Raw genomic sequence first — 12,404 nt, 5'->3', positions numbered from 1 at the left:
GGTTACTTGCCTGATGAGTATCTCTGTGTTACAAATGTTGATTTTGCCTACATTTTAAGCCAGGATATTTTATGCATGAGAGGTAAGAGGTTTGTGCCATGTACTAAATTTGTTTTATTCATTTGTGGCTTAATATAACACAAATATGGACCAAGGGTGTTTCGAAAGCTTCAAGTCACAAGAACAAAGTAAACAGGTGTAAACATAAAAATATATGTGGTCAGCGCCAGAAAAAATATTAACAGATATAGTAGTGAGTAAACAATGTACGAGGGAAGACATACAAATGTAAGGAGGTATACAGGAACAGGAACCTGTGCGAGTCATCATGAGAAAGATAAAGGGTAACCGATGAATCTGGTGAGGAAAAATCAAGTGTACCATGGAGAACAGGGGATGGCTCTGTGATTTACGCAGCTAGAAAAAGTTAATGAAACGTAAAATGCACATAATAGGGGATGCGAGAGAAGCAACAATGTTATAGTCAAAAAGGACAGAGATAATAACTGTGGTAGAGAAGTGCAGCTAGGAGGACCCAGCTCGGATGTGCCGCAGATGCTCAATCGTTTCAGGTCCTTCCTGAGTATTACAAGAAAGTTGTCATGTGAAGAATAGAATGGAGTGAGTTTCACATTCTAATCACGCAGCCAGAATATGACGTAACCATGGTACTTGTTCTGAGCTCCAAAGTTAGGGTGACTCACTCACTGTGACCTTAGAAGACATGTTAAAACATCTTGACCTGCAGCCCTGCCAAGTACACAAGCGTCCCAGAGGCTGAGGCATTTCTTAGCCACAGCAAACTTGTGTCTTGTTTAAGCCTTGCACCATTGCAAAAACAATGTATCACAGTCACAGTTGAGCAGTCACCATAGCAAAGATTCCACTGAGGCTGGCAATTCTGAGCGTCAAGCACAAATTACCTGGGCAGACAGTGGCACACCATGCGCCTAAGCGCTTTTGCTGTTAATTATTGTACAGCACCATCAAATTACATTCAATTCAGGTGAGCTGTAAATGCTTGATTAATGTATTTTAGCGCAGTGATGCAGACACCAGCACCAAAATTAATTAGTCTAACCCCTGATGCATGGTACTTGGCAAGGTTGTATGTGGCAATTTATGCATTGCTTGATAATATTTTGTTTAAGAAGTACTGTGTGAATATAGTAGCTTCCTGTGCTATGCACTCAGTTAAAATGGCCATGCATTTTTTACTTACCTTTTTTATTAATTCCACCATGTTCTTGCACCATGTAGAAGAGTAGTGTACTCTTTCGATTTTGAACATGTTGAGAATTTCATCTATAGGAGTTGTTGAATGAATTTCATATGGTCTCTGAAACAAAAGTGTAAACAAAAGAAGCAGGCTTATTATGAATTGTAAATAGATTCGTTTGTGATAATGCATTTTAAGGAAAGTGTAGGTTTCTAAAAGAAGCAGAACAACGTGCGTTCTCCTTGTGAAAAAATTAACAACAAAGTTTTGGGAAAAACTACATACAGACGTGTACCTTGCTGAGTTCATTTCAAAAGCAAACATTTGCTAATTGCAGTTCTTGAAAAACAAACAAACATTTTTTAGAGAACTTAAAAAAATAATGCAATTTCCAGTAGCGGCTGGTACCCGAAACATTAGGTGGGGTAACCAACCAAAAATTTAGGGTACCAGCCGCATGTGGAAATTGAAAAATAAAGCTGTACTCACCCCCTTGGCTCGCCTCCTCTGGTCCTCGATCCTCTGTGCTCTGAGTACAGCGATTCAATGCTCCACACCAATCTAGATGCTGCTTTCATGCTGCTGTTAATGTTAGCAGCATGAGAGCAGCACCAGGATTGACTGAAGTGGGCTGCCTTGACGCTTCAGCAGGCACTGGGGTCCTGTGCCTGCTCTCCACTCAGCTGTCTCAGACAGCTGAGTGGAGAGGTTTACACTATGCATGTCAGGTTGGCTGTCGTAAGACGGCTAACCAAAATGACATGTACAGTGTAAACTGTTGAGTGAGCATCACTCCCCTGGTGGCAGTCAGCAGCAGTGGTACGCCCCCAAACATGGCTTGGCTGGGGAAAGGTAAAAATAAAATGGTAATAAATTAATTTTATTAGCATTTTATTTTTCACCTTTTTGGCGACCCTGGATGCAGGGGGGTGACAGTCCTCTGCCCTAAGGGAGTGGGGTCCGCTGGCAATTTCAGTGCTGAACAAATGAAGTAATGCAATGGAAGAATACATTGCACCCTGCCCTCTGGACTGTTTAGCACCTCCCAGGGGTGACTAAAAAAGGAAGGTTTAAGCTTGGAAAAGTTTATTTTGCCAGGTCGAAATGGTTGTTTAAAACTGCATACAGGCTGCATTTGCAGGCTTGAGACTTGTTTTAACAGAGCTACATCAGTGGGTAGCACAATAAGTGCTGAAGAACCACTAGTAACATTTCATTTACAGTCCCTGGGTATATGTAGTACCATGTTACTAGGGACGTTTAAGTAATTCAAATGTGCCAATTTGGTGTAAGCCAATTTTACAATGGTCAGCCCCTTGCATGCCGACACCGGGGAGGGCCTAAATTGATTCTTTGGTGCAATCACTCCTACGTCTCTCCCCGCTGTTCCTCTCACCCGTCTGTGACATCATGGCACGGTGTCATCACAGTTTCCCTAACTGTGAGCGAAAAGACAAAAGGTAAGAGCTTCTCTGTGGTCGGCAGAGTTTGTGGGGTCCATAATGCCTCTCCAGGTGTCAGGGATGCATTGTTGGAAAGGGGAGACGCTCCCCTTTCTAACAATATCTTCCTGGTACTGTTTCCTGGCTGTGGATCATGACGTGGCCATGATCCACAATCAGGCAACAGCACTAGACCACCAGGGATTTTATCTGGGGGTGGGAGGCAGGACCTCGTGATGATGGTAGCCCCTGCTGGGGGCCAATATGTTTTTGTCAAAAAGTGTTTTTCCCCTGGGGGCGCAATCACACCCCACAAGGGAATGAGAAGGTAAAAATAAACTTTAGAAATAGTTGGAATTGTTAAGGTGTTGGCCCTGAAGGTCAGATAGGCTAATGCCCTGTGGGCACCAATTTGCTTTTAGAAATATGTGGGCCTCCTGTGGGCCTCTTGTGACAGGTGGTTGCAAGGGAATCCGAGGAGGAGGTAAAAAATACTAAAGTCTGTGATGATGGGTATGTGGCAAGGTGAAGTTATACTGAGTCTTTTTTTATGTTTTTTAGTGTGTTGGGAGAACCTGTAGATTTAGGAAAGAACATAGGTGACTTTATTTACTTTTGCACACATCTCTCATGCACACACCCACTGATTATCTGACTTCTAAGTCGGATAATGTTTTAGAAATATGGTATAAGCCCATAGCCAGAGATGGCATTTCAGTGGATGAAAATGGAGCAGAACCTGGAAGCCATTTTTCAGTCCCATCTGATGACTAATCTTCCAGCAATGCTGAGGGACACCATGATGGCAGGTGCCCTGTTCCTTCGCATGCGCAGTTTGTGCAGCGGATCAACTCAGAGACGAGGCATGTGTGGTAGTATGCACAGAGTGCTCTTTTTGAAGTTCCCCAATTTAGTTCAGACCCAAAGTCCGACTTTCACTGGAGACGCTGGATGTAAAGTTGATATGGCCAACTTTTTGCCAATTGACTATGTCCATCTCTTTTAGGTGAGGAATTCCTTGACAAATTTTGCAACAAACAAATTTGCGTGCTGAACAAACCCACAGGGAGCATGGAGCCACTCTAGTGCCTTGTTTTAGGGCCCATTATTGGACTCCCAATTCACTTGAGAAGTTGACAATATTTTGGAGTCTTATGCTCAAAATAGGGTTACTGCAGAAACCAACCTTGCAGTCCTAGTGGTCCATTTGCATGGTCTGGGTAACCCCCATCTCTGTACCGTACATGAGCAGAGATCATTTTTTGCTATTGACACTTTTGCTGCTTTGCCCCTGCACCCTACAGACCATGACAGAATGTTAAAAATTCAGTATTTCGTAGACAATTTGTATGCCAGATTTCCAGAGGTTTATACTCCTGGAAAGAATATAGCCATCAATGAGCTCTTGATACTGTAAAAAGATCAGCCGCTGTTCAGGCAGTACATTGCGAGCAGAAGAGTTCCCTATGGCATCAAGCTGTACGTGCTGTGAGAACTCTACTGACTATGTGTACTTAAGAGTGTACACAGGAAAGGACTCCAATCTAAACCCTGAACGTAGCCCTCCTGCAATAAAGATAGTATGGGTGCATGTCCGGCCACTCCTTCACAGAGTTTATAACCTCTATGTGGACAACTTCTATACAGGAGTAGAGCTGTTCAGTGAGCTATACAAGGTTGGCACTGTGGCCTGCAGTACAGTTTGTTGTTGCTGCAAAGGATTCCTTCAGTGGCTTGTTCGTAAGAAGCTCCAGAAATACCTGAGCATTATGTTGCATTCCAAAGAACTGCTTGCAGTTAAGTTCTCGGACAGGCGTGATTTGTACATGCTCACCACAATTCATGAAGAGAGCACTTCCCCGTCATGATTTGGGGTCAGAAGGCTGAAGTTCACAAGTCTACATGTAAACTTGATTACAACAAGTACGTGGGCAGAGTGGATGAGAACTACCAAGTTCTTCAGCCATACAATGTGAGTTGTAAAACTCACACTTGGTACAAGAAGCTGTTTACCCACTTGATCCAAATGGCAATATACAATGCATATGCTATTTATCATCAGACAACCACAGGAAGACTCATGTCTTTCCTTGACCTTCAGTTGTTCTGTTGTATAGCTATTTTAGCCATATGTTAGACACGTTATTTTAGCAAATTAGGCCTGCCGCTGTGCACTTTAGCCCACTTACGTGTTATTCAGCATTGCATTATTGCAATAGCCACATTTGCAGTGTTGTTTTATTTTCTTTACCAATTTATTCCTTCACCTAGGAAGGCATCAAGTTCTTAGCATTGCACTTTGTGCTTTCCTCAGGACTGCAGTTAGATAGGGTTGCCGTCAAAAGTGGTATTCAGTGTCTCCAACATTCACAGAAATATACATATCCTACTTGGATACCTTTACTTAGAATATCAACTGTTTTATTATTAAAAAAACACTCCTTTGTCCCATACACGTTAGAGGGAGATTCCAGCCAGATGACCACAACTGCATGCTAATTGCCGATTGTCCTCGCTACAGCTACTTGCTCAGACCACTGAATCCCTAGCCTATATGAGGACAGTGTCTCTCTAGACTACAGGCTTCCTTGCTCAGGTATAAGGGATGATGTCTTCCCAGGATGGAAACGTGAAGGGCAGATTAGGGTTTATCATGCTGTGCTCTAATACAGTTTAAGAAGAAAAGATATGCATCACTCATAGTGACAGTATGGTGGGACTGTTTTTGTGTTTCACACTCCTTGTCACCTTTTTGCTTTTAGTGTGTTTTATCATCCTATTTATTGCAAAACATGACATTTTATCTAAGATGCAGTTACTTCTATAAACCCTTATCGAACTATGTTATGCCTCTGTTGTCTTTGCCTATGTGAGACTAATGTAACTGAGAGAAAGGGACGAGATCTGATCGACCACAATTCCCTGAGGAGTCTTTCATGTCATGCATCTGATTGCCACAAATAGGAGGCAGGAGGCAAAAAGACTGGGGATGACCCTGCATAAGCAAAAGTCCAACAGTAATGCAAACATTAAATACCAACCCAGCATGTGCTGCCTCAGCACAACCACACGCAGTTACACTAGGCATTACCCCTGCAACTGTACATTCGATCATGAGCACAAAGCACCCGCCAAGCAGGAGGAAATTCCTTTTTGGCTAGCTCAAAAAAGAAATGCGGTGGAAGCAGTCTTTCTCATACGGGTCCTCAGGACAGCCATAGAATCCTCACTATATACTTGCCATTCGGGATGGTTCCCACAATAGATAACTGCAACACATGGGGCACGGTACATGCCACGCTCTATACTACCGCACACGGTAAACCAACACTTGCCAATCTTCCGGTGGTGGTAAAACAAATTCAAGATGAATACGGGGCTGCCCTAGCCCTAGATATGGGGATGCAATTAATGGGCAGTTTTGCCACTGTGTCTTCAGTAATATTAAGTAACCTTAAAGATGAAGCAGGAGCACTAGCAGTGCATATGCGGCTCTGGGACGTTACTGCACAGAATCAAGACGTGAGCTGCCAAAGATTATCTTTGAGACCTATTCTAGTATTGGTCAAGATAGTCTGGGGTACAGGCTCATTAAACCACAACTACAGGGTAGATCCAATTAAAACTCTTCCAAGCAAGCACCTGAAGGTTCCAAAAAGCACTGGGATAATAAACACCAAACACCTAAAAAAGAAAGAGGAGAATCTCCGCATTCAGAGACCCATCAAAATAGAGATAATGTTAAAGATATTATAAAACGCCTGACGGATATCCATATACTGATACATGCCAATCTTGTTCCTTTTCAGGACTCACCGGAAAAATGCAGTATGAGATGTGGGCGGTCAGAGCAGAAAACAGAGTACATGAAACCAAGAAAGAACTCACAATGCTCGTCCGAAGTTTCTGTTAAGAAATAAGAGAAACGTCCCCAACAAAAACCCCAATTCAAAAAGAAAAAAGTGGCAGCAGCTGCAATACGACATGTCACTCAGGAAGAGGGCTTTACTGAAGAACAGGAAATAGGCACTGGCACTGCTAGAGAGTGCGGCAGAGGTTGCAATAGTTCGATGATGAATTATTAGAAGTTGAGACTGCAGACATGTGTGTCCTCACACCGAGCTGGGTGTATAAAGTAACTATACAATTGCAGGGAAACATTGAAATCACAAAAGATGCTATCTTTTGGGACTGCGTCATCACCATTTATATTTTACTGTCCGAAAAGGTTTGGTTTCCAGAACTTGTCGGTGATCTCCCCTATGGAGAAGAGATTATTGAAAACTCTTCCTTGCCCCTTGTTCCCAGAAAGCTCGTACAAATACACGCCATTGATTGGGCATCAGTGTTATACCGCAACCATGTAGGATGGGATAAAGATTTCCCCTATCATTTAATACCAATTAAATCGCAACCTCAACCTCAACCTCCATATCCAATAAAGCATGAAGCTAAAGCACCCGTGAGGGAAATCCTCAAATAATTAGAATACCAGGGCGTAATTGAACTCTGTGTCTCACCAATGAACAATCCATTGTTCTCTGTCGGTAAACCTGACCATTCTTACAGAATAATCTTAGATTACAGACATTTAAACAGTCGCACTTGCACATTTGCTATACAAAGCACACATAGTACAATACTTATGAACAATATAGTGCTAAAAAAAAAAAAAACGATCATGGATATTTCCAACGGGTTCTTCTGCCAAAATATAGCACCTGAAAATAGGGACTTAACAGGTTTCAGAGCTTTAGGCTCTCAGAAAAAATTCTGCCAACTCCCACAAGGGTACAAGAACAGTCCAGGACTGTTTTCAGCTTGTGTTACATCTATTTTACACAACATTGACCCTGAGGTGTTGTCATATGTGGATGACAACTACCTTACAGAAGACAACCTCATGCAACATATAAGATGGGTAGCCGGCATTGTGTGGGATTTGCCGAAATAGGCTACAAATTCAATTTCAAGAAAGCAAAAATAACCTCCCTTAGAGTCCTGTTCCTGAGACACGAATTATCAGAAGAAGGCAAGAGCCCTGCGCCCCAATTTTTGGAAAAATGCGCACAACTACAACATCCAAACACCATCAAAAAGCTACAGTCTTCATTGGGCTTTTTAAATGTTGGCAGAACGTATATTCCAGACTATGCACAACGCATTAAACCATTATGTGACTTGATACATCCTGACTTTACCAGCAAATACTGGACAGTCCAATATACACGCATTCTCAGAGTATTACAAAAAGACATGCTTGAAGCAAAACACCTACATAAGGGACAACAAAAAACACCTGGTCATCAGAGTAATTGCTGGTACCATTGGTTTCACCTATGTAACGATCAATGAGTGTGAGACCATCCCAATAGCCCATAAATCACATGTGTACTCTACAGCAGAACAACGCTTTGCTCCCCATGGATAAATTCTCACTGCTGTTCAGATGACTGTCATCAAGAGAGACCTCTGGCCCAGGGGAAACGTATTATTGTCATGCCCCCCATTCCGGCCCTTGAGGCTGTTACAAAAGCTAGTGTTCTGAATGCTAAAACATTACATCTATGTTGGATCCAATGGGCAACGTCTCTTACGGTAACTGATGTTGACTATATTTTGACTCAAAATTACAAGCACAAGAATCTTTGCAATTTGTAATTAAATACCCAGTACCAGCAAACACACATTTTATTCACAGACAAAGTACCCCAAAGACTATCCTTAATTACACATAGTGGGAACACTGTCCAACTCCACCAGTGGGGAATTCCAAAACATATGCTGAAAAATGTGTATATTTCTCTGGGCACAATGTTAAAAATGCTGAGTCATATTGTTTTAAATTGCCAGTGATAGAAAGTCAACGTGTTTTATTGACCAATACAATGTTAGTTTATTCTGACTCCTTTGTTGCCCCGTTACCTATTGAAGGCTATAATTAGTTATTGAAGTCAATAGACTTAAAAAGTGTGTGGGGAACTAAACATTGGCAAAGAAGGGGAAATGAGGCTTTATTAAGAGCATGCCTGATACCTGTTCAAATGATATTTTTAAATGAAACTGTACAACACATGAGTTTAGCAAAAATTAAGGAACTGAATGCACCCAGTATTCTTGCCCCTACAAAATGTAATAAATGGCAAAACTATGTGAACGCATCTGAAGATCAGCTTGATGAATGGGTCCAGAATGGAACATTTAACACATCACTTTGACGTCCAGGTGGGTGGTTATTATGGCCAGTAGACACTAATGGGTGCCATACACGTTTTGTAAACTCCAGGAGGGGTTTAGAACAAATAGGCTGGACCCTCGCTATGTGTCATCGGAACACTTGGGTATAGTGACAACATACAGCGTAGGAAAACTATGCCAGCAATGGCTGAAAAGTTCCTCATTAGATGCTGTTAAAGAACACCTCAGTCTCCTGTCTAATGATATAGATCTGCAGGATTTCCTGTTAGGCCCCAGAAGACAATGCAGAAAGCACTTCTTATATGCAGTATATTATGAGATTTAGAAACTTTCCCAACAAGAAGCGGCTACCTGGTTAAGGCAAATTGATCAGGAGAATTTACAGAAACCATTAGCCGTTGTAGGTACTGCTATTAATACCTTGTCCGACAGGATATACACTTTAAACAACATTGTATCCTCTGCAATAGATATAGTACAGAGTGACATGTCATCTTTACACCATGGACAGTCAGCTAAGGTCCATTATGCAGTTAGGTTGGACACTACAAACACTGAAAGCAGGTCACATTCCCTGGCAACACATTAGCGCAAGGGACATATTTTCAACATTAAATTTAATGTGACAACAACAATTAATGGCTGAGAAGGAAATGACATGTCATGCTAAATATCAAAAAATTAGAGAAGTTGCCTTTCACTGTGGCTGAAATACCATTTGCTGAATGGCTAATACACCGGGTTAAAAATCTGCTTATTTCAACACTTCAATTTACAACCTGCTTGAAACACATTCCAGAAGGCAGATACGAAAGGCTAGAATATAGTTACATACACGAGGTGTGGGACCTTTGCTTTCGTACATATGCTTCAGTGGCATTAAAGAGGTCTTTCTTAGCGGTAGTGAATGCGAGACTTCTGAGAGCTTTTCAATGGTTTGTACACAGGTCTCCTTGCATGGAGCATGTAATGCCTTACCGGCAAACTTTGCTTGTTATCCGAAGGGCGTTCCAGTCACATTAATTAGACCTGTGTTCCAGGTACTCTCAAATGGCAGCTATGTTTTCCTTAACAGTGAGAGCTGTTGTGGAATGAGAGCCAGAATAGCTTAAGTCATTTCTGTCTCCCAAATTGTCACATGTTGTGGCAATGCCCTTTTTACCCCCACACAACAATGAAAAGTAGCATACCTTTGGCCTCATATTGCTACTTCAGATGTAAATTTTGACAAGTTAAGCAGACCCAAAGCTTCATTGTTTTAAAAACATGAGGCACTTACATCTGCGCACAATACCTATGCGCTTCAAGTTGGGAGGTCATCTGCAGAAATTCAGTCCCTTTTAAGCACAAACTTTCCAAGACACTTTGGTGAACTTGTGGGACGAATATTTAACACATAAGCACTACTGGAATCGGGCATTTCTTTAAGGCTGTTGGTTCTGGTTTTGCTCACACCTTCTCCTCTATATTTGGCTTAATACCTTCAGCCATACACTCAATATTTGTGTGTGTTTTCGGGGGCTTTCCAATTACTTTAATTATAATAGGTGGCATCTTGCTGTTGCTACGTTTTCTGCACAATGGCTGTCCCTTCACAACAAGGAGGACTGAAAGTGCTTCCACTAGCGCAACTGTGTCATGAATACATGATGCAGTATTTTGGAGCACTACTCCTGGCACAACTGGAGTGCGACTGGTCTCTGTCATTTAGACCAGTTTTGGATTGTGTGCAGCCCTTGTTCCGATGCCTTTGGTGCCTTTCCAAATGTGCACTGAAAGTCTTTCTTTCTACGTGGTGCTTACTTTCATTGGATGCTGATCTGCTGACGTTCTTGATGATGGCTCATTACCAGACATGCGCATTGAGGGTGTGTTTACTATGGGAAGCTGTCTATGAGTTGCCCTTTGTGGATAGTGCAACTCTTAACTCAACATTGGGAACAACACGGAACGCTGCTGCCTCACACAAGTGATCTATGGTTTTCCTTGGCAACAATTTGGATATTTTACCTCCTGGCTTCAATTATCCCAGACATTATTGGTGATTTTTTTAAAAATGACACTGACTTTTGAATTTGGTTTTATTGGCGCCACTACTGAAGTTTTAAACTGTCCTTATTTTCCTCCATGCTCAAGTGTCTTTCAACTTGTCACTACTGACATTCATGTTCATATGCTTCTATAAAAAGATTTTATTAGGCTTTTATTTCATTTTAGGCTTTGAATTACTTTTGAACTAGCAAGGGGAGGGTGTTGATTAGCGATTTTAGCCATATTCTAGACACGTTAGTTTAGCAAACTAGGCATGCCTCTGTGCACTTTAGCCCAGTTACATTTTATTCAGCATCGCTTTATTTTTCTAGCAAAAGCCGCATTTGCAGTGTTTTATTTTCTCTATTTGTTCCTTCGCCTAGGAAAACTTTGTGTTTTTAGCATTGCACCTTGTGGTTTCCTCAAGGCTACTGTTAGATAGGGTTGCCGGCAAAAGTGGTACGCTGTGTTTCCAACATTCACAGATATTCTATGTGGGGACCTTTTCTTAGAATATCAACTGTTTTATTATAAAAAAACACTCCTTTGTCACATACACGTTAGAGGGAGATTCCAGCCAGATGACCACAACTTCCTGCTGATTGCTGATTGTCTTCGCTACAGCTGCTTGCTCAGACTACCGAATACCTGGCCTATATGGGGATGATGTCTCTCTAAGGTACAGGCTTCCTTGCTCAGGTATGAGGGATGATGTGTTCCCCAGGGGTGAACGTGAAGGGTGGATTAGGACTTATCATGCTGTGCTCTAACATAGCTTAAGTCGGAAAGATATACATCACTCATAGTGACAGTATGGTGAGACTATTTTTGTATTTCACACTCCTTGTCACCTTTTTGCTTTTAGTGTGTTTTATCATCCTATTTATTGCAATATATGACGTTTTATCTAAGATGCAGTTACTTCAATAAACCCTTATTGAACTATATTCTGCCTCTGTCGTCTTTGCCTGTGTGGGACTAATGTAACTGAGAGAAAGGGACGAGATCTGATTGACCACAATTCCCTGAGGAGTCCTTGTCATGCACCCGGTTGCCACAATCATTCCTGCTCTTGGGCTGCTAGCTAGCCAGAAAACCGGGATTGGGCTAACAGGCGTCACATGGTGTGGAATTGCACTCAGTACTCCACAATCTCTGTGATTCTGCTGTCCAAATCCAGTAGCCGCATTAGGCTAAAGAGAACCTACGCAATCTTACTGCTACAGGAGCAGACTCTACTTCATATGTTTTGGAACATGTGGTAAGGCTGAACGAATGACACTTTGCTGATCACATTCCAGAAATACCTAAAAAGTCTCAACCATGTTGTCGCTGTAAAGTCTGCTTTTAGGAGGGAAAGAGGCAGGGGAGTTGTGTTTCCTCTACCAGAGCCTATCTCAGCCAGCCTGGTGTTTTCCTACTTGCTTTATGTTGTATGTTAGAAAAGTGAAGGACTGGGAAATTGACTGAGGTGGATTTGCATTAGGTAAACCATTCAATGGCTGTGCATGAAT

The 12,404-nt window shown here is 41.9% G+C and overlaps 1 protein-coding gene across 2 annotated transcripts in view; it reads right to left on the bottom strand.

Annotated features, from left to right (window-relative positions):
* Nucleotides 1-12,404, bottom strand: part of STK32B (serine/threonine kinase 32B) — a 1,635,948-nt gene that overhangs the window by 229,730 nt on the left and 1,393,814 nt on the right. For both annotated transcript variants that reach the window (XM_069202951.1, XM_069202961.1), the window contains one exon: nt 1,223-1,339. In XM_069202951.1, the coding sequence (XP_069059052.1) occupies nt 1,223-1,339 (117 nt within the window). The remainder of the gene's footprint in view (nt 1-1,222; nt 1,340-12,404) is intronic.

Source organism: Pleurodeles waltl, chromosome 1_2 (assembly GCF_031143425.1).
Source record: "Pleurodeles waltl isolate 20211129_DDA chromosome 1_2, aPleWal1.hap1.20221129, whole genome shotgun sequence".
Classification (NCBI taxonomy): domain Eukaryota; kingdom Metazoa; phylum Chordata; class Amphibia; order Caudata; family Salamandridae; genus Pleurodeles; species Pleurodeles waltl.
The sequence above is the reverse complement of the archived record's forward strand: the minus strand, read 5'-3'. Positions and strand labels throughout refer to the sequence as shown.